The 23,309-nt window shown below is 38.2% G+C and overlaps 2 protein-coding genes across 3 annotated transcripts in view; both read left to right on the top strand.

The window, feature by feature from the left end:
- The first annotated feature begins 7 nt into the window (after positions 1-7).
- On the top strand, positions 8-16,912 carry LOC136242824 (nucleolin-like). 2 transcript variants are annotated; one of them, XM_066034315.1, is made up of 10 exons: positions 364-845; positions 896-971; positions 2,086-2,178; positions 3,556-3,709; positions 4,352-4,458; positions 7,761-7,908; positions 10,323-10,444; positions 10,826-10,991; positions 16,400-16,521; positions 16,738-16,912. In XM_066034315.1, exons 3-10 carry the CDS (start codon positions 2,088-2,090, stop codon positions 16,815-16,817), a joined length of 990 nt encoding a protein of 329 aa, XP_065890387.1. In that variant the 5' UTR covers positions 364-845; positions 896-971; positions 2,086-2,087; the 3' UTR covers positions 16,818-16,912. The 2 variants fall into 2 exon arrangements, with proteins under 2 accessions (XP_065890386.1, XP_065890387.1); XM_066034314.1 differs by lacking the exons at positions 364-845; positions 896-971 and adding an exon at positions 8-323.
- A 1,182-nt stretch (positions 16,913-18,094) lies between these two features.
- Positions 18,095-23,309, top strand: part of LOC136243647 (uncharacterized) — a 40,300-nt gene continuing 35,085 nt past the window's right edge. The window contains exons 1-5 of the mRNA XM_066035188.1: positions 18,095-18,199; positions 19,736-19,825; positions 20,365-20,512; positions 21,386-21,522; positions 22,974-23,109. Coding sequence (XP_065891260.1) covers position 18,199; positions 19,736-19,825; positions 20,365-20,512; positions 21,386-21,522; positions 22,974-23,109 — 512 coding nt within the window. The 5' untranslated portion in view covers positions 18,095-18,198. The remainder of the gene's footprint in view (positions 18,200-19,735; positions 19,826-20,364; positions 20,513-21,385; positions 21,523-22,973; positions 23,110-23,309) is intronic.

The raw sequence follows: 23,309 nt of genomic DNA, 5'->3' as shown, positions 1-23,309 counted from the left end.
GCGTAAAAAAAATTTAAAATTTTTCCGGAAATCTTCACCAGAATTGTGAAATCTCGTAGGCTTAGTTTAGGCCGGTTTAGGCTCATAAGCACTGACTCAGAGAAAAACGACTAGTGTCTGGGCACGAAAACTTCTACGAATATATATAGTCTTGGGCCGTACCGGTAGCATACAGACTTTTATTGCTTCCGTTTGAACGCTTCGGAACACTCGAGTATTGAGTGAACCACGTGACACATAGCAGTACAGTTCGTGTTACGCGCGTTCACACGTGGCATCACCTCTGCACGAGTCCCTGCGTCGGGTTGTGTACTTGCCAACAAGTGAGTGACTAGTCTGTTTTGTGCTCGACTTTGTAATACAGCTGTTATCAAAATTAGTGTCAATGTTAGGCTGTTTCGTTGAATTTCTATTTATTGCTTGACAGACACCTAAAAAAATATCGAGACACAGTGGGATCGAGCGCAACTTAATACGAATGTAAACTTATGCTATACTATCATGCAGTTTAATGGTACTCTATTAAGTGAAGAATTGCAACCTGGATTATTCAAATGGAGAGTCACTAGTACACACCCTAACCTTAGTAATCCCCCTGAAATCATAATTCCCTTCCCATGGGGCAACCCGTTGAAGTCTAATCCCCATGGGGCATTGTTTAAACACAGTAGAGCAAGAAGAGATCAGGCACACTTGCTCTGATGGTAATAAATATTATGCTCATGTACAGCCATATAGTTGTGGCTGTTTTAAATGCAACAATTTCATTAAGTGCAATGCAAAGCCTGCCTCACGATCCCTGGGGGGTGAGATTGTTCTGCATCACGTGTACACAGGAAGCAAAAGTGAGGAGTAATGTATAGAAACATTAATAACCTGGCATACTCACATGTAGTCAGTATAGAAGAGAGTGTCTTAACAGTTTATCATCAGTGATTGACATGATGTACATAACTATACATACCAGTATGGTAAGGAGTGGCCAAGCCTGTATTGTTGCTTACAGATTGTGCATACTAGGAATTACAGGTTTAACCAAGGAAGTGTCTCTATGGTGATATTTGTTTACTTGTTGCTAGTGGTACAAATAGTCATGCTATGCACTGGGCTCAAGGGAAGGGGAGACAAACAACAGATAAACCTGGGCATACAGAGGTTCTAATAATTCTTGCATGACAAGTGAAATCACATGCACAAGATTTCGACCAATCAAATTGATTCATTTTGAACTTCAAACTATTATTACCGCACATGACTTTTACTTTAAATTTGTTGATGCGCAAGAACTATTAGCACCTCTGTAAAACCAGTCAAACCAGGCAGCATTCTGCACAGCAGAAGCATTGAAAGTAGTTCCATTCCTCCCTCAACATTTTTCTCCTTCTCCACTAACAGTTGTCCCAAATCTATACAACGTATTAGTGTGAAAGGGGTGGTGGAGAAAGGGAGTTGATGGGATTCAGTTCAGGGTATGTAAGTCCCATGCAATACCATGATCATTACTTTGGGATTAAACCATGCATGACCGTTAGTGTGATCTCACGTGATAATCAGATCTATTGTCAGCATTCCAAAGTCTACGTCACGTCATCCCACCTTCTAGTATGTTACTCCCTATCCTTGTGATTCAGAGACACCGTTAGCTGATGTATAACTTTAGTGAATGAAGACTTGTGATGGCGCATAAATTAAAACCTGCACTTTGTGAGCAAAATTTAGGCTTTTTTGCTGTAATATAGAGGTTCTCTATTTTCAGGGGTAATAGTGTATGTTTTTGGGACCAAAATTTTAGACCTAATTATGGAGCCTTTTCTAAATTCAGAAACTTGGAAAACCAACTGAGAGATAGTTGTTATATGATGCAATAAAAGCTAAGTAGTTTGTATACTTGAGATGCTAGCTGCCAGTGTCTTGCTGCACAACTTGTATATGGAAAAGGGTAGATGTCATTGTTGATTGATAATAGCCACAAGTCTCTTAGTCCTCACCCACTTTAGTTAGGTATCTCTAGCTCTGCTGTGCTTACCATTTATTATAAAAGGTTTTACTGTGGTATGTTTCATAGTATGTTGTTCATCGTTTTAGTAATGTCATGGATTGGTATCAAGTTGATTGCGAGGAGTTCATTGGTAACAAGGTCATTGCTGCTTGGACGGCATATACACATGTGTAGTCGAGGTTTGTAGACCATCATACCTGTTGTATTGTTTGTGCTGTGATGTAAACAAAAATTTCTCGTACAAGTACCATGGACGAACTGTTGTTGTAAATAATACACAGGGCCAGGGATATGAAGCAGATTTTGCACACTTGCAGCTTATTGAACATGAGTACATTACAATGTGGTGGTCTCTGATCTGCTCCTTTGTCTCTTTGATCTCATTCTCATTCCATCTGAAGAAATTTTTACTATACCTGAAATGGTATTTGTACATGTCTGTGTTTTATACAAGTGTACTGACAATTAAAATAAAAAGTGTGACTGTTCCGTTAGTGTTCTCGACTACTTTATGAGAGTATCTCCATCAGTGTTGTCAGAAAAAGTGCCCTTCCCTGTTTCACCACCTATGTGTGTACCGAAATGAATTACAGTACTTACAGTAATAATACGATGATTCCTTGGCCCCTATAAGCCTGTATTACACTCACAGCTCAAAATAACTGCATTGTAGAAACTGCAGGCCAAAATAAAGTTTCCTACAGTCAGTGACTATTGATCTACTTATTACAGTGTGTTAATATGCATATTCAGGAGTTTAGCCAGGGGGGGGGGTTGGGAATGCCTCCCTAATAATTAGATCCTGTCAAATCAAATATGAAACTGTAGAACTGCTTGACTCCTTTTATTAGAGTGATAGGTGAGTTATTAGGATTATATTTTCACATGCTCAGCAATAAGTCCCAACCACAGCAAAGTATTGGTCAGTTGTAGGAGGAGAAATAGGAATGGAAAACTGCTGACTTTAGCTCTGTTCACCTAATCCTTAAAAAGCACACAAGCCTGTATAGAGGCAAATATGCATGGCCGTAAACTAAGCACTATTAGTTTCAAAGTGTACTTCTTATGGTTATGCAATTTACGTGATTCTACTTGTGATATAATAAGCTTTAAAATAATACCTAGGGGTTTAACCCATAACTTGATGGCGGTTCTCCCTATCCACTTTCCAATAAGTTACATTCAACTTTTCAGTAAATTTCAAATTGGACTATATGTGACTCACTTTATTAAACCCATAATCAAAGTAAACAGTAAACATATGGTGAGAAGTTTTAAGGTGAGTTGCTGTTGTCCATTGTTCCATGACTAGTAAGCCTCTGCTGTTGCAGTGCTCATTTAAACTTAGCCGGTAAATGAACATTTGGTCAGATTTATTAAGTCACCCCACCTAATGTCACCGTGTATGCCTGTATTGTGTAAATGTGCATTCTACAAAAGTTTTGTGCACCTTTAAGGGTTAATAGTTCGTCCATCTGCCATTCACTATTGCACATGTAGGCTCATACAGTATACTAACACCATGTGGTATATCTGTTACTAAAAAATCATTTCAGTTTTTAGTAATGACGGCTGTGTTTCTACTAACACACTATTTGTGGGACAGATTCCACCTCGGATGACAGAAGAAGAACTGAAGTCTAATTTTCCTGGTTGTGTTTCAGCAAGAATTGTCACAAGCAGGAATGTAGATGCAGATTTCTCTAAAGGGTGAGAAGACATTTATAAATACATTATTATGCAGAAGGTACAGTGTTAACTTGTACAGACATAGTTCTACACAGCTGAAAATGCAGTTTTGAGTGCATTATTAGAGCAGCAACAATCAATAACATTGTCATGTAATCACGCATGAGAAATGTACCACAAAGTAGCAAAAGTGTTGTCTAGTAATTAAGTGATCGCATCATGTGCATGACATTTTAAAATCAAAGTGACAATAGCTGTTTATTCCATAGTTAAAAATACCTCGGATAGTATAATACTACTGTTGAAAACTGACATACATACTTAAACTTGAGTCCATAATGAAAACAGTTCTTTCAAGACAGTTATACTTATAACTAATATAATGTTGCAAGGCTTATCACTCAGTAGGATTGGTGGAAGGCTACATAGCATGGTGGCAACTTACGTACAACACTTGGGGGGGGGGAGGGTGTTGCAATAAATACAACACTTGGCTTCATCTTTTGCTGTCTTTGTCTCTCAACATATCTCTTTGTACCGTATATATGTGCTGTAAATTATTCAGTTGTTGCTCGTTAGTTATGTTTGCTATGAATCCTAATATTTGTGGTCTCAATGTGTCCCTATTGTGTTGATGTCATGACCATGTGTTCACATTGTTAGGTTTGGTTATGTTCACTTTGCCAGTACAGAAGAGGCTGCAGAAGCCTTGAAGAAGGGAGTGGAAATTCAAGGTCGTGCATTATATCTCGACGTGGCGATGCCAAATGGTATTATTATATATGTTTATTGTGTTTGTATGTCATATACCATCACAACTGTGCTGTCAAGGTTGACGCATTTTAGATACAAGTGTACAGAACTGGCACTGTGTGGGTGCAGGGAAGTGTAAGCCTGTTTGGTACCTTCTAGCAGTTCTTTTTTTCCCCGCCATTAAAAGTCAACTGCATGTGATAGCATCATATGGTTACTATTTTATTAGAGTACACTTGATCTTCAAGTGCACTTCTCTTAGTTTATGCATTCGACTGTTCTGTCAAGATACACCATAGTATGTGTCATGTGGCTGAGGAAGCTGGCGCGTCACACCAGTGTGTTAGTGACAGGAAGAAGACAAATGCAATTGTCACGCATACATAGCTCTAAAAAATGAGATGATTTTTCCTATGGAAATACCCAGTACTCTACATACCCAATTTGAGCACAATTGCTCCAAGATATGAACCTGCAAAAATTAGCTTAATTTGTTTTTCCTTTCTCTTTCTCCTCCTTTTCACACACTTACAAAAGTTGCCACAAAATGCACACAGTTATCTGATTACCTTGAAATTTGGCACACCTAAGGGGGATTTATAGGAGAATCTTGGTACCAAGCTTGGTGTGAATTCGATAATCAGTCACGGAGTTAACAACTTTTTTTTCTTTAAGTCACAGGCTTGACCTGGTCATGTAATGACATTGAAGGAGTACAGAGGTACGTATACCTTTTTTTGTCGAGTTCACCTATTTGCAAAAAATAACACAGATATGTTATCATACCTACAAGGTAAATCACTTATAGGAAGAAGCTGAAAATTGGTACATGACTATTGAACCTGAAACCTTTGCATAAATACCATGAGGATACAGCATGAAAGCCTACGGTGTGTAAACAAGTTTTGTTAATGAAAAAGGACAATTACTTGCTATGCCTACCAGGCAAACTGCTTAAAACATAAGGAGCCAAAATATATAGGTGATTAGGTGGAGACCTCTCAGTGGTTTATAGAAGAATCAAATTTAAGAGAAATCAACTGTGTACCTGTAAGCAAGTGTACTATCAAAATACTGTAATAGTGCAGTCACCCTATTAGAGCAGTCGGCTACACAGAAGTCACTCTATTGGTGGGGTCAGACATGCTAAAAGTCAGGTAAAAAGTCACCCTGTACAGGGTTTCAGCTATTCTGTAGAAATATCAAGTACATAACAAGTCACCCTGTAGAGAGTTCAGCAGCTATGTTACATGTCTCCCCATACAGAGTTCAGTTACAAACAAATCACCTGTAGAGTTCAGTAACTTAACAAGTCACCCTGTAGAAGGTTCAACTAACAAATAAGTCTCCTTGTGGAGAGTTCAACTGCAAATAATGTCACACAGTAGAAAGTTCAGCTACAAACAAATCACCCTGTAGAGAGATCTGCTATTTCACAAGTCTGCCTGTAGAGAGTTCAACTACAAACAAGTCACCCTGAAAAGATTTCAGCTTCATTACAAATCACCCTGTAGAACTACCTTACAAGTCACCTTTTAGAGATGTTACATTATAAGTTATTATATGTACGTCCTCTGTTTAGAGGTCAGCTACTTAATAATCCACACTGTACTGTTTGACGCCGCTTCAGCCCTTTGGCATACCACAGTACATACAATACATGGTTCATGGACTTACCTTTCTCCTCCTTTGTGTCCCATTTCATATGTATTACCTACTCACCCACACAATCATCAAGAGTTAGATATAATTGCATCCCAGGATGGAAAGTAGCAGTAAAACTACTTAATGTAACCATTTTGCTGATGTCATTGCTATCTCTCAGATACACCGGTCTAATCTAACAGTAAACCAAATAGCCATAAAGATCGCTGAAGAAAGTAAAGAAACAAGAGTCAAACATGTTAAACACCAGAGTTGGGGTAGTTATTTCAGAAAAGTAACTAGTTACTCATTACTTTTATCCCATGTAACTTAGTTACAGTTACTTCTTAAAAGGTAACTAAGTACTCTAGTTACTAGTTACTTTCGTAGTATAGATTATAACTTGTTTTTAGCTTTTGTAACATGAATTTTGCTCAGATATGCATCATTACACAGAATCTGTCTACTTAATGTGGCTGTAACATATATGGTACAAAAATTGAAGTGCTCTAAAAGCATGATTAGTTATAGTTACAATGTAACTATTGTAACTTAGTTACTTTTTAGACAATTACTCGTAGTTACTAGTTACAAAGCAAGTAACTAGTAAAGTAATCAGTCACGTAACTTAGTTACAAAAGTAACTAGTTACCCCCAACTCTGTTAAACACACAGAGATCTCTATTTGGACTCAAATAAATATTTATACACAAGCATTCTCAGTACTTAGCCCCTGATTTATGGAGAAACCACTGTTTTTTCCTTAGTTTCTACCACATCCATTGAGTCCAAATAGATATCTCTGTGTGTTTAACATGCTGACTTGTTGGACTCTTGTTTCTTTTCTTTTTCAGTAATCTCTATTCCCATGCTTTATTTTTAAACCAGGTGCGCACCAATTACTGAAATTGTTTTCGTAATAACGTGTGTGTGTGTGAGTATGTGTGTATGTCTACCTACCCACCTACCTACCTACCTATGTTTGTTTGTCCATATGCACCCACGTGAAAAACGTGAAAAATGTAAGAATTAAAAGCTAAATTAAGTCTGTATTAAACTTACACTAACATAAACTTTGCTCTGAGGTGGTTTCTTCTCGGCAGTCTAAAATACGGGTATGGCGACTTCATATATTTCGTGAACGGTCTTCCCTTTTGGTTTTATAGACATTTAACAATTTTAAAACAAGTTTGAAGGTCTCTTAGGCTACCTGAGATAGCATTTCCTTTAAATTGAAGGGGGTGTTACCTGTACTTATGCGAACAAAAATGAAGAGTACCTTCGAGGCTTTCTCTATACAATTTGCATGAGAAAACACGATAAACACATTATAAAACAGTTGAGAAGATACTTCTGTGTGTAATTTGTAGTTAAAGTGGTTTGTTATAGTTATGCTTCCTTAGTAGTATATGGCAACGTAATTTCCGAATTACAAAGTAATTTATGAATTATGAAATACGCTAAATTACAGTATTTATAAATCTAATTAACTAGCTGAATCAATATTAGAACAATAGCATGAATATAAACTAAATTATATACATGGTTGATTAATTATAGAATGGGATAGTATTAACTGTATGGACGCCGGGATTTTAGAAGTAACATATCATCAACTTATGTAATGTAAATATGATGACAAAATCTTATTGGTATTTTTTTGTGTGTGTTTCAGATACTACAGTTGACAAATCATCAACATCATCGAAGCTGTTTGTGGGTCATCTCCCGCACAACATATCTGTTAGTGAACTACAGTCATTATTTCCTGGCTGTGTTTCAGCAAAAATAGTGACTGATAAACTCACAGGATCACCAAAAGGGTATGCACAACTTATGTTTATCACACACAACTTCTACAATTATTACATTGTATGTTTAGGCCACACAAAGTTAATATGTTTCTAATACAACAAACTGTACAAAATTGACCAGGTTGTTGTTGTTGTTGTTGTTGCTGTTGTTGTTGTTGTTGTTGTTTTTTTAAACTACTACTGGACGTTATATCCCTTCAACATCACCCAAAAAAACCTTACTTTTCCCAATTTGGCAGCAATAACCAAGCCAAAAAGTGACCGGATCTTGGAAAACCTACCTTTTGGGGACAAACAAAACTTTTGGGAAAACTCAAATGAAAATTTCAACTATTTTTTAAAAATTATTTTTTTTGTACATTTGGATAAAGCAACCATTTAACCTTCTTGCTGTGAAGTTTCACAGCCAAATCTTCTTTTTCCTAGGAGATATGGATGATTAAAATGCCTTCAGAACGATCTCAAACCCTTCCAACAAGTTCTTGAATTTTCTACTAACTGACCACTTGATGCCTTCAGCCAAGCATAACTCAACACTACAGGCTTGATTTCCTCAATGTTCAATGTCACTTTGGCCCGAGATGTGCCGTTTTGCCATCTGCAGCAACTACAGTGCATCCATCATGGACTTACTCATTTCTTTCTCCACTGCTCAAAAGCGGTAACATGCAGTGTGGTGGCTTCAGTGTGAGCTGGCTGCTATGAGAATTGTCCGTAGTTTCCGTAGCAAGTGGATTATTGTCGTACTGTTCTTTGTTTGTAACACTTTATAATGGGTAGAACATACCTGAAAATGAAGAAGAATATTTGATAGTCAGGGTACGCCTTTAATTGTAATTTCTGTAGTGACTGGATTTGATTGCAGAGGTGCTTTTTACACTGTTCTTCATTTGTAATGCTGTATAAAGGGTGGGAAAAAAGTGAAAAGGAAGTGAAATGGCAACAACACTTCCCAGTAATTGATAGTTGGGGCATACGTTATGTCTGACCAGCGCCATTCTTTCCTGTGATACGGTACACATTGTCATTGTTACAAATGAAGTAAACAAACATGTATAAGGAAATTTTATATTTCAGATCATAGAAATAAAAGGCAAAGGAGGTCATTCACACCACAGCTATATACTAGTGGACATTTTATCCCTATAGCTACTTCAGTCATGGCTATATTCTGTACTAGTGTGTTTAGAAATTAATTACTGATCCAAGCAATAAAAACTATGGATCCCTACTTTTCTCTTTTAGTTTGTTTAGTTTTTTTATAGCTAAAAGCTATGATATACACGTGTGACTATTCTCTATTAGAATACCGAACATGGCTGTTGTATTATGACTGTTGTATAACACCTGTAGGGTGTGAGTATCTCGAGTGGGCCTCAGCGGGCCTCAGCTAACTGGACGTAGGTTGTGGTCTCAAGTTTCATGCTTTGTTTTTCACATACTACCAACAAGATGTATTTTATGATAAATTGCTATAACTACAGCTAGATTATTAAGGGGCATGTCCCTCAATTGTTATTAGTCTAGCTAGGGGTGTGTCGCTTGATTTGTCCAGCTAGTTTGTAAAAGATCCATCACAGTGTCACCAACTGTCTACCAGTAATATCTTTTAAAGCATCATGAGCACTTTAAATTTGTGGCATTTAAATTTATGGAAAGTGTGGAGAATTAATGCCTCAGTATGGTCCTAGCATGAAAAAAGGACTAGCATGGTTGAAGACAAAAGGAAAGACAAGGCGCAGGGGGCAAGCACTTGTCGGAACCCCAAAAGGCACATGCCATGGGTGAGTTTGTTATTGTAGCTAAAAATGGTGGTCCACTTAGCCATTTGTGTTAAACCAAGGCGCATTCTCGTTAAGTGGGCATGACCCACAACAATTGTGGTGTGTACATATGCTTAAAATACAGTGGGCATGGCTCCATGTAAATGTTCACACAGCAATGGACATGGCTTCATGCATACCCTCAAGACTGCGGCAACACCTTAATGATATATGGGTACGCTATGACTACAGACATTGACACACAATCCCAATAAATGGGCATGGCTCACGAAAGAAGCTGGGCTGCTGCACGACTTTCCGCATTGTCAAGCAAATTAATTTATTCCACACGTCAACTAATTCAAACATTCTATAAAGCAAGTTAGACCCGACAGATATTCACCATACTGTAGGTAGCTATCAATAGCGTTCACTGGGAAGCTTGCACAGGATTTTTTTTTTAATTTATTTTTTTACAAAACTGCGAAATCTGCAAAAGTTTAGCCCATCAAAACTTTCCCGCTATAGGATATATGTTCAAAGAAGAATTTACCACTACCAAGTAAGAGAGGACCAGAATCATACGATATATTCATGACTTCAAATATGCCAATTTATTAGGGTGATGTGTACATTTTGTGTGTTTGTGTTGCATTATAGATATGCCTTTGTGGATTACGGTACTGCTGAAAAAGCTCAAAAAGGACTGCAGATGAATGGTTTTGAGATTAGAGGAAGGCGCATGATTGTTGACACGCCAAGATTTACGCGTCAAAAACCGTGTAAGTAAGCTGATGTGATTATTTAGTAGCTATAAGTGTTTATTGACAACGTAAAGATTTGCTTGGTGTGTACTATGGCCATCAAACTTGCTGCATAAAGATGTATACTGTATCCAAGCATCTTCTTTTATTGAATCACATAAATGTCCACAGTTGGACTGCAAATGGCAACTTGTTTTAAAAGATCTCAAATTTCAGTGTAGATTAATACGTTTATAGTTTTGTTAGCTGATAATGTTTTTGTTGTCATGTAAGTGTCTTACTGGTATTGTGAGAATGGGGTGAAGTAGTTAAAAACTACATACACTATGACACAGACTAACTAACTTGTACATGAAATGCTGTAAGTGCATCTATATTATAAGTTTCTTCTTTCATCAGCTAAAGTAGATGTCGATACCACCAAGAGAGGGAACAACCCACCATCTTCAACACTGTATGTGAAGAATCTAAATTTCCATACTGCAGTAGCCACCTTGAAAGCAGCATTTGAAGGATGCGTGAGGGCCTCAATCATGAGAGAAAGTGATACTGGCAAAAGCAAAGGGTAAGGGATAGTTGATGTTTGCTGGCCATGATATATACCTTACTGAACTCTCTGCACTACACTGAAGATGTGGTGGAAGAAGAATCATTAATCTAAACAAAAGTGGTTTATCTATAACAAAGCTGTATAAAAGGTTGCGACCCCACTAAAAGGCCAGGGTAAAAAAGTTGTGAAATCAAATGTGGTAGCCAAGAAATGGCTATGATAATAGGTTGATAATTCAGGTGAATCTGTGTTGCCTCTTCCAACTCTCACTAGGATTCAACACCAAATTCACCTGAATTGTCATTTTGCCATTAACCTACCATCACAGCCATTTCTTGGCTACCACTCCTGCTATAACAAAAACATGTTGACAGGTTTAAGTATTGATCATATATGGAGAGGGTCTTACAGAGTAGGACTGGAATCTTTAATAGAACATTCAAATAATGTACTGTATTTTTCCAAGATCTTGCGGTTTCACAAGCATCATGCGCTAATGCATGTGCACACAGAGATACGTAATAATGCATGCATTACGTACTTTACACGGTATTAAATTTGAGCGGGTTTGTTAGCCTTATTATACGTAGCTATACACACTGCTGCTTCAGAAATGACATGTGAAACGCTTCGGACAAGTGCCTATCATGAAGATCTGAGATGGCGAGTGGTGTGGCAGAGTGAAGCTCTCAGATATTCTGCTTCACAAATAGCTGGGAACCTGAACATCAGCAAATCAACTGTGGAGAGAATCATCAACACCTTTTCTGCAACTGGTACCGTCTGTAAGCAGCCGTATCCTACTGAGAATGCCTTCAGAATTAGTACTGAGCCAGTCAAGTTGTTTATATTCCATCTGGTACTACAGAAGCCTGATATACTGCTCTATGAGATTGTGTAAGAGGTCAGTGCAACATTAGGAGTTATTATAACTAAAAGTGCAATCTGCAAGGTACTTACAAAGGGTGGTTTTACTCACCAAAAACTAACTGTATGTGCGCTTCAACAAGATGATGCATTATGAGACCAGTTTAAGGCTGATGTGGTTTTGTACAAAAAAGAAGCAATTGTGTTCGTTGATGAAACTGGCAGCAACATGCGAAGTACTATGTGTACACATGGGTACAGGAAACACTGAAAGTGCAGAAGTTAGTGGCGAAGGGTGAACATGTATCTACTATTGCTGCTATGTCAATGCAAGGAATTATAAGTTTAAAGATAGTTCGAGGTGGTGTAAATGGTGACATATTTTATGACTTCATATGCCAACTACTTCCATAGTTGAGGCCCTACAATGGTACCAATCAACACAGTGTACTGATTATGGACAACTGCTCTATCCACCAAGTTGAAGAGGTTGATGAAGTACTACAGGATGCGCTAGTTCTTATCCACCATACTCACCAGATTATAACCCTAGCTTTTTTTAAGGTTAAATACATGATGAAGGCTATGGAGACAGAGATGTTAGCAGTGGACGATATTGATACTATTCTACTACATGCCTTCTCCACTATTTCTGTGAATGACTGTCAAAACTGGATTAGTAGCATTGGTATTTATAAGTAAGTGTAAATCTTGACAACAACAAAAGCAATGATCATACATACTTTTAATTGACGTGGTTACTGTCATATATCAGCTTGCGCTTTTAACTGCTAACTAAGTTTCTTTAGCCCACATAATATAGCACTTTTTTGCTCTTCAAATGCTTCTGATGTGATACACTATCATGAAATAGCTTTTCAGTGCACTTAATTGCTCAAATGATTTACCATGAATTTTGGTCACTTTGCTAGGAGATACACCCAAAGGCAGATTCCCAGATCTGCCCACAGTAACACTAGATGCTGGTGTACCTTCAATAGACAGTGACTGACCAACTGCAGCACAACTACTAACCAAACCACTCTTCACAACTTTAAGAACAGCTGCCGTTGTATTAATGATAGTTTCTTGAAGGTCTGACTTGTTATCATCTCTGTTTTTGCATTTCGGAGTAACTCCACTTGTGATAGGAATGTGAGGTGGCACATCTTTGTCAGCATGAACTCCAGAAGTAATCATGCATGCCCATAGTTGATATTGTGGTTCAGTCAACTCCATTTTGTCAGCATTCCTTTCTTTCAACTCTTGCCAATACCTCAACCTTTGCTTCTTTCTCTTCTCGTTTGTGTTGATCCCTTCTGGTCTAGAACGTTTGGCAGTTGGCACATCAGTAGTGTGGCCATCACACCACAACATAATCTCATTATGGCAACGATTGTACATAGCATTCAAATCTTGCTCAGTGCAAATCCAATATTTAGTGGACTGACGACCCTCAAAATAACCAAATGAGAATACAGTTGATTGTGGCACTTGATCTTTGAATTCATCCATAAGTCTTACTTTCAAGTCTGTTATTGAAGTAAAGCGACTGTGAAAGTTCCTATGTCCCTGACCACCACTTCCTTCTTCCTATTTGGGTTAATGATTTTAACTCGATATGAAAATCTTTCACTAGATGACTGATGCAGGCATGGTAGTTCCTGGCCTTTTACCTGGGAGACACCAGACGGCTAGAAAGTGGTTTTGGTACCAGACATTAACAGATATTGTATCTAACTTACTTGTACTCCTCCTTGATGACTGCTATTCTCAGTTGCTGGTGACAATATTGTAGCAAATACTCTGCCAGCACTTATATGAGTGCCGGTTGCAGTACTAGCACTTTCACTTGGCGACGCCATTTTTCATTTGCTGTGTGCGCATGCATTAGCGCATGACGTTTGTGAAACCGCAAGATCTCCGAAAAATACAGTAATGGGACTCACAGTCAAATCACTTCATTAAAGTATTTCCATAAAAAGGAACTCTATTAGTGTTACTATAACAAGTACACAAAATTTTTTTTGGAATTTTCAAGTAGAGTAGGGACCATAGTACATCGATAAAAAGTACAGAAACAAGTTGGAGTAGTGCATGATATTAAATCACAGTAAAACAATAAAAGTATTATGTCCCTACTGTGCTCTTGCTTACTTTTTATCGATGTGCTATGGTTCCTACTCTAGTTGAAAATTCTTGTGTACTTGTTTGTTAACTTTTTTATAAAATAAAATTATTATGATGGATGAACCCACGCATACCACATCAAAAAGAAATGGTGCTGCGTGCCCCAGCTACAAGTGGAGTATCCATTATGCTTTGTTGTCAGCTATGTTCACAACATTGCGAATCAAGAACTGTTCGAAAAGCACCGCTGCAATCAAAGTAGCCACTATGAAAAATCAATACAGACAGTTTCCGTTATGAAGGGAAGCCATCATGTGCTACCACCAAATTGACACCTTTCGCTGTCAGCAAAGATGAATGGGACACAAAGGAGGACACTGGTAAGTTCATGAAGAATGCATTGTACGTACTGCTGTGTGCCAAAAGGCATGTGTCTAGCTGAAGTGACGTTGAATAGTGAAAAAATCAATCCCATAGCCTTAGCTGTTATCGAGTTACGCTTGTCTGAAGGCACCAGTCAGTTACTCAGTCAGTCAGTCAGTAAGTAGAAAATTCCATTCAATATATATATATATTAAAATGCTGTAGCAACTTGTTGAAAGCATTTTGGGTTGACCTGAAGGTTTGCTTGGGCTTAGTTTTACCTAACCAACACTGCCTCATCATCGTCAGGGAAAAGTAAGGGGTGATGTTTTTCATGGGCCATACCCACACCTTTTTATCTCAGCATAAAATCCATGCAGCATTTTACAGCAGTTGTGGGATATATAAAATAAAAATTATAAAATTCACTGCCAGGATCAATGGTCACTAGGTTTAATCCTGGCAGCGACTTTTTAAAGCTACTTTTGGCTGGGTAATCAACTTTAAATGTGAAGTTTTATTGTCAACAAATTAAAATAATCTTGATGAACATTTAGCGATTTCAAATGATTTCTTAGAAAATTTTACATAATATTTCCTTTGATGTCTAAGGTTCCTAAATCCAATAGAAACCTGTGGTGGGATTACTAAATAGTTAGTAAACCTGTGGTGGTTGTTTACCACATTCATCAAATAAAAATCGGCAAAACCAAAAACAAATGTCCTTACTTTCAAGCATCATTAAGCATTCAATACCAATGTCCGGCACAGTGTGGCACTGGCACAACAAACTCAAAAGGATAAATCTCGATGCTAGCACTCACAATTTGCTTCTTAATTGCTTACTTTCTGGAAAAGACAAGCGTCTTTCTCGCCTGGTACTACTTGATGCTTGCATGCAACGATTATGAATGTCACGCCGGTGCAGTGGCACTGACATGATCAACTCGACTTAAGGATAAATCCCAATGCTAGCATGCACAGTTTGCCACTTTCTCTCACTGAGCCCCTCAGACAATGTGTGCTTGGTTACCCACAATTAATTACCTTGGCCTGTGGCCTTGGTAATTAAGTTTGTGGGTAGCCTCATCCACATTGTCCTTGGGTCTCTAAATAGCAGAGACCTTGTCGACCCATTCTAACCAATAAAAACAGAACAGAGTGTTCTAGATAGTCAAATTCATGTTATACCCAAACCATCCGAGGTGCAGCACAAAAATTGTATATGTGACCGGATTTCACATAACAAGGCTTCCACACACACAAAATCAAACTTACGTTTTTACCAGAAATGGATTGCTGGCCTAATACACTATCACATTCCACACTGTACTTCCTTCAGGACTGGCAAGTCTGTTTTCTGTGGCAGCTTTCTTCCGACCCTGTCAAAGCCACGAGTGGGAGATTGGCGTCATTGAATGGCCATGGCTTTGTGATAATGGTGTGTAGTGAGCTGAGACTTCACAGAGAGCTCACCAATAGTGTTCTCGGTCAATTTGGAGTGATTTGAGGGCCATGGAGAGCCCAAACTTGGCCTCTGGATTCCAATCGTCTTCTTACTCCATTTTATACCCGTATATTAAGACCACCATCCACCCCCACCCTCCCACCCTATTACTATCACCTGTGATATTATTACTCACTCGAGAAAAGCTGCCCAAAACAGGGCTAATTTTGGGTATCAGAAATGTATACACCCACTCAGTGATAGCTAGTAAATAGATGCATACTTGGTGCAAATTTTGTTTGCACAGCTGTAGGCACTGGGAAGTTATTACACAATGATTACTTAAAATCGCCATATCTCCTAACGAAGTTTTGTGCGTCGAAGCCGGGTTTTGTCAAATTCAGTCACATATATTTTTTGGTTTGTTCAGGTGATACTAATGTGTAATGGTGGATACACACTCTATATAAAGTGTGTTATGCATATTAGTTATTTATTGTGGCAGAGATACTCTAGATACAGTAATGAATCGACACCCTATGCAATTGACCACACTACATATGAATATGTATTGTGTATGAATTTAAAGACTTTTACATATTTTTGTTTTGTGTAGTTACGGTTTTGTGCAGTATGCCAGTGTGGAAGAAGCCAAAGCAGTGTTTGATAAAAGAAAGAGCATCAAGCTGGATGGTCGTACTTTACACATTGACTTCTCATCACCGAATCATAAGCAAGGTAAGGCTTTACCCTGTCATTATCAAAAATATTATAGCCATTGATTCGCAACTCGATTAACACAGTCCTTTTCAATTTAATGTATTTGTGATGAAACAAATAAGTCTTCTTTCACACTCTTTCAATTTTTTATTCAATATTTTGGACTGACTCACACTACACAGACACTCACATGCACACACTATTAACACTGATGTATATACATATTTTTCATAGGTGTTACTGAGAATTTTGATAACATGATTGATGAAGAATTCTATATTGACAAAGATTCAAATTTCCACAAACCAAAATAGTGTACATATAAGTCTGTAATAATTATCTTACCATAATAATTACTGATGATTTTTATGACAAGAGTAAATATCTAATTATCAATTTACTAATGAAATTTTGCCATTGCACATGGTTATAATGTGTTTTCACTAAATCAACGAAAAGATTTTTTGGCCTTCATGTTTAAGTCATTCTTTCAACTTACAGTATGTAACATGTGAGCCAAATGTTTGGTCCAGGTCCAAAGTTAAGACAGCTATAGTAACACATTATAGTAGTTGCATCTTGACGTGGATTGAGTGCATGAAGTTAAGACCGTTTATATATATTTTATAGTTATAACACGCGTACGAGGGATATGATTAAAATATACGCACGATTCAAGAGAGCGTGCACAGGAAATATATATATATATATATAATTTTTAATGGAAGTCCAACAGCTATAGACCAGATAAGCACTAACATTGAAGAACCTTTTTACTTTTTTATTATAAGGATATAGTCGGTATATAACTAGGTCTCAAACTTTGATATCTTATAATTATATTGGTCCATAGTCCACTCATTCACAGAGAGCTATAGCGCTTTATTTACTTTCCTGATAGCCATGTCCGTTGATGTGCGTGTGTTAGACGGTTTGTCAGTTACATTTGATGTTTTCTCACTCAACATCACAACCATGTCAAAGAATTTTTTCTTAAAAGTTGCATCAATTGTGCTAGCTACTACAATGTTGACTGTCATCTTGATAATCAGCAATAAAATGATGACAGGCACTTCAGTGATCCAACCAACAACATCACCATTGCTGCCAATAACAAGATTGTAATGTTTGTGGCAGATTGGGCTTTGAGAATGCTGGCTGTGTGCCATACACAAAATTACTTTTGTACTGTCGGTGTACTGCCATTATCATATGCTAAATAATTATTTGACTTGCCTTTTGTGGAATTGACTTCACTGAGCACTGCTTTTATATTGCCGGGGGGTGTCTCTGCATGCATGCTGGTGTCAGGGTTACCACTGAAATTACCAGCTAAAAAAGTAAGAATAACTGGAGCTCTGGCAAGACAAAATAAATAGTAGCAATTAAATAATTTTACAGCATATCAACAAATAAATACAACAATTTGGTAAGTAAATTCATCCATATTTTATTGGTAAATTAGCTATTTCAGCCTTTACTTGTTCTAGGATATTTTAAAAAACTATACTTTTAAGTTAAGGGTGGCTTGTGGCAGGATGAAGTCCTATACCTTTTCTATTAGTAAAACGTGTATCCGGAAATTATCAGAGTGTCCGGATTCTTCTTGCGCATGCTGTGTTGCGCGCATCCAGCGCATCGAGACAACACGTGCGTGTTGCGAAGGAGGACTTCGAGGGACAAAAAGCTGCCAAAAGTGAGTGACTAACTACTTCGAAGTGATGTAAATCAAACTAACTTCGTAAAACTACAATGATATTCTATTTAATGCTCGAGTGCTATGCAGCTATGACCTGTGCGGTTGATGTACCTCTGGCGATGAAGCTTTGAAGAAATATTAATCCCGTGACTACATTGGAATTTGCCCTGATTTGCATGCAGACTCGAGGGAAGCGGGCGTTTATGATCTCTAGATCTGTCAATGTTATGCCCCACCACCCCCCTCCGGGCAAGGGTGGGGGAAAGGTGGGGATTTGACTTTTTCAAAAATCAAATTCCCCACCCGTGGGGCATGACGAGTAGTCAAGTCCCCACGTAGTGTACTATGAGAAAGTAGGTTGTTCTTGCAGGAGGTGCATAGCTTATAAAGTCAAGCAAGTGCTAAAATTTTAGAACTGTCAAATGCCCCACTAGTGGGGCGATTTTTAAGGTCAAATCGGATCAAATTCCCCCATGTACGCCCGGGAGGGGGGCAGTGGGGCTTAATATTGATAGGTGTATAAGCCCCAGCGGATAGGGCCTGCGATGTACCAGACTAGGTGTTACTGGTAAGACACCTATCCACCAACTTTATTATTTTATTTTATTATTACTGTGTCAACTTCACAAGCGAAGACTTTACACAGGGGGGGGGGGGGTGGGAAGATTTATGCAATTACATTATTGATTAATTTTGATTCTTAAATTGGTAATTTCTTTGATGTGATTAGGTAAGTTATTCCAGATATTACAAGCATTAGGTCCAAACGAGTGCTGATAAGTGTCTGTTTCTTTGACAAACAAATTACATACATTGTGGGTGCCTAACAAGATTCCGGCCATTGTCTACATTACCAAGACATGCAGTGCTAGGATTCTTCAGTAGAAAACACCCCTCAGGAATGATGAAAATAACCCAAGGCAGAGCCGAGGTGATTATTACATCATTATTACATCATTCCTTCAGGGTTGTTTATCCACTGAAGAATCCTAGCACTGCATGTCTTACCTATACCTGTACATCAGGGATCCTTCCGAAAGTCAGACAGTTAGCACCAATAAAATTCTGAACGTTTTCTGTTATACTGTACCTCTTGTCGGTATTATATACAAACTGCATAATGTGGTTGCATATTATATGTATGTTTTTATAGTTTAGTTATATCTAATTATAGCACACACGCGCATGCACTATTTAGTCTCATGTCCAGCTGCTTTTTTTTCTTTTATGTGATTTTCCCTCCCCCACACAAAAGAAAAAGCAGTCTGGGCACAGGACTATGCACCGTTTGTGCAAAATTGCATTCCCTGTAGAAACTGGTGTGTGGGCAGAGCTTTAATGTCAGTACTGCATGACTGCACTATTTTCCAAGACATCAAATCAAGACACTGTTAGCACTAGACTTCAATCAAACACACTGTGAATGAAAAATTGTACATAGTTCATTCTGTTGATAGTATGTTGTCTTCCATTGCATATCCATACTAGTTCACTATAGTAGGACTTTGTGTTGACTTATTTCTTTCATTGTAGTGTTGTCATGTGTCAAGTCGGTGTTAACCAAAAGTTCATTGGTGACTAGGTCACTGTCACTTGGACGTCTTTATAAACTCCCTCAACAAGGTAAATGAAAATTTGTGTGTGTGTAGTGTGTGCTAGTGAGGCAGCATATCCAAGTGGCCAGAACATCAGCCCGATAATTGAAAGGCTCTCAGTTCGATGCCCGGTTATGCCAAGTTGTTGTTATTTCTTTAAGCTTTACTCACATTAGTCTACCCAGCTATATAATGGGGACCTGGAGATCTGGTGTCAACTGGGGAAGCAGCCCATCCAGCTACAAATCAATGGATACCTGGTATAAACTGGGGAAGCAGATGCCCAACTGTCCTTGTCTCACTTAGCAGTGTTGGGGTTCCATGGTCTCTCTCTGGACAGTCCTTGTAGGTTAGTTGTCCTACCCCAGGAGGATGTTTGCACAAGACTCAAGTGCCTGAATAGTGCACAGGAACCCCAGTGCTGGTTTGCTGAGCAGCAGTAGCTGTGTTTTGAATGGCTGCCGGAATCTTAGCTTTGTGTGGGTGTGTGTGTGTGTTGTGGCTATTTTTGTATTGTAATAATGCAATGAGACCTGTTAAAGTATTTTTTTTAACATTTACATTTAGTTATAAGTGATGGCAGCCGTGGTATTTTTCCAAACACGGTGTTTGTGGGACAGATACCTTATCAAGTCACCGAGGAAGAACTGAAGTCTAAATTTCCTGGTTGTGTTTCAGCAAAATTTGCAGAGAATTATAGAGGACCCAGCATAGAGTAAGGAAACTATGGGTGTAAGTATATATTTGATAGGCACTGTCATTTTTGCTATATAATCCTAGTGGACTGTTAGTCGTTGTATAGTGTCTACTAAAAAAGGCCCCACTGTTAATTTTAATGTGTGAACTGTATACAGATTATACATACATATATGTGACTGGCTGAGCAAAAATTGGCCATTTTGCACATTCCTCAAATTCTATTTTATTGCATCTCTGTATTCTATAGTAACGAAAGAGTGGAAAGTCAAAGTTTCAGCCTTTTATGATGAATGGTCTTGGAGATATAGCGCTTGACAGTTGGACTCGATTTGTGCAGCAACAATATGGGAAGTAAATTACAGGTGCTTAGATAATCAATCATAACTCACGAATGAAACAAGCTACAAAGATGGGACTTGGCTCAATCTGTGCAATATGAACTGGCAAATCAATCAAGGTGTAGTACTTTCCCTATACTCCTCCATGCTGACAAAGAAGAAGGCCATTCCAACTAAGAAATGATGACGGTAAACGTTGTTTTTACCGCATTGTAAATAAGCGTCCATAACTCACGTATCCTTTGCTGTGCAAACGTGAAACAAAGATTTCTTACTCTCCATAAACAGGCAAATCCAGTGGTGTATAGGTTTTATTGATTTGAGCTTAAATTCAGTGCATACAAATGCAATTAAAGCGTGCATAAATTTTTCATGTAACATGTATATTTTTTACCCAATGTATTTCAATATAGTTTTATGGCAGCGCGAAAACGGCTGGTTTTTGCTCAGCGGGTCACGTATGTATGTATGTATGTATGTATGTATGTATGTATGTATGTATGTATGTATGTATGTATGTATGTGTTGTTCATGTGTATGTGTGTCTGTAGATCTTTCAAGTCTGGTTACGTTGACTTTGCCACTCATGAAGAAGCTGCAGAAACATTGCAACAGGAAGTGACAATTCGAGGTGCTATACTCAATCTTGACATGGCTGACTACTACAAAGCGGAGAAGAAACTTTTACGTAAGTCATGTGTTGTACGCTGTTTGAGATTGATACATTTGAATTAGGTTTGAAGCAAGTACAGTGAGTACTCGAGTATTCGCTAACGGATTCTGTACTTAAGTAGTAAATTTAGTAATCAAGTAATTGTGAAAATCACACGAGCTGTATACATCACGTGCATAGTGTCTATGTTTCGTACAAGTGATTAAGATTGATTGATATGGAGAAATGAAATAGGAAGCAGCCTAATATGGAAGTACTTTGAGTTGATAGATGTCTTAGAGAATGGAAAAATGATTAAGCTGAGACCTAATGTACACTGGTGGAACCACAAACATCTTCAACCATTTTCGATTCAATCATATAAGACCATGGCTGGTGAAGGTAGTAGCGGTAGTCACAAGTAACAAATCAAAGTGGTTTCTTTGCTCACCAAACTACGCTTAAAGGTAACAAACAGAATTGCAGAGTTTATTGTATGTAATACTGGGCCGGTTTCGACAGTGGATTTCAAAATCTTTTATGGTTGGTTGAGTCTAATTATTCTATGCCATCATGTACACACATCAGTGCTGTAATTTTCTAATATTATGTCTCGTTAATGGTGCACATTTTCAGAAAGTAGTGGTATTGGATAGACAATATTTATGAGTACCACCCATGCCATTCTTTTTTCTAATGGGTTCACCAGTAAACAAACGACTGCAGTATAGGAATTTTAAGTTCGATTATGGATCATAGTAGTGAAACAAGGAAGGTCACCTACACCTGAAGATAAACTACATTTAATCTCTACACCCATGACTAGGGATTAAATGTCCATTAGTACCGTATATGACTGTATAGAAGCCCGGGCGTTTATTTCCTATAAATCATTTTTGACCCGGCGTTGAAATGAGACCGGCGTTAATTTGGACCCGGGCGTTCATTTCTTACTAGCCACTTGTTGAGAATGACAGGTGCCAGTACAAGTACCAATGGAATATGAAATCCATAGCCCATCACGTACATAAAACCATTTGGACTCCTCTGCTGGGTGAAACATTGGAAGTCGGGCGGAAAGGTGACAGTGACCACGATAAATATGCTATGGCCATCACCAGAAGAGAAGGCATAGTCGAACAAGACAAGACATCATAAGACTGGTGACGAGACATTACTGTATAGTTAGCAGCTAACACGAGTTTAGAACCCTGAAATTTATTTCAGTGCATGTCATTAGCACCCCGGCGTTTAAGTGAGCCCCGGCGTTTATTATGACAGTCCCCTAGCTCTACCCGGCGTATATTTGAGCCCCTGCGTGTATTTGAGCCCCTGCGTGTATTTGAGCCCGGCTTTAATACAGTCATATACGGTATATCTTTAGGTGACTTCCCTTGTTTTGCTACTTTTTATGACCCTACTATAATTTTTCCTTGTATGTACTTGTTTGTATACAAACTGTTTATTCTGTTGTGTGTGTTCCTCAGCAATTGCTCAGGCTTCAACATTGACGCTGTTTGTGGGTTATCGTCCTTCTGACCTAACTGAGGCTGAACTACTGTCACTTTTTCCTGGTAGTACTTCAGCAAGAATCGTATGTGACCGCAGAGGATCACCAAAAGGGTATGTACTACATGACAGTACTATTATTATTTGTAGTTACTAGTCGTGAGTGGTAGGACAAGCCCTCATGAACTGGTAGTAGATGGGGCCGTTAATGGTGAACAACCTGTCTTCATTTTGGAACGGTGATTTCTTCAAACCTCTTTGTGAAATTTACACCATCAAATGTGGCAGAACTCAAATATCTATCAAAACTCTTC

This window comes from Dysidea avara, chromosome 13 (genome assembly GCF_963678975.1).
Source record: "Dysidea avara chromosome 13, odDysAvar1.4, whole genome shotgun sequence".
NCBI lineage: Eukaryota > Metazoa > Porifera > Demospongiae > Dictyoceratida > Dysideidae > Dysidea > Dysidea avara.
This window is presented reverse-complemented; position numbering and strand designations above follow the sequence as displayed.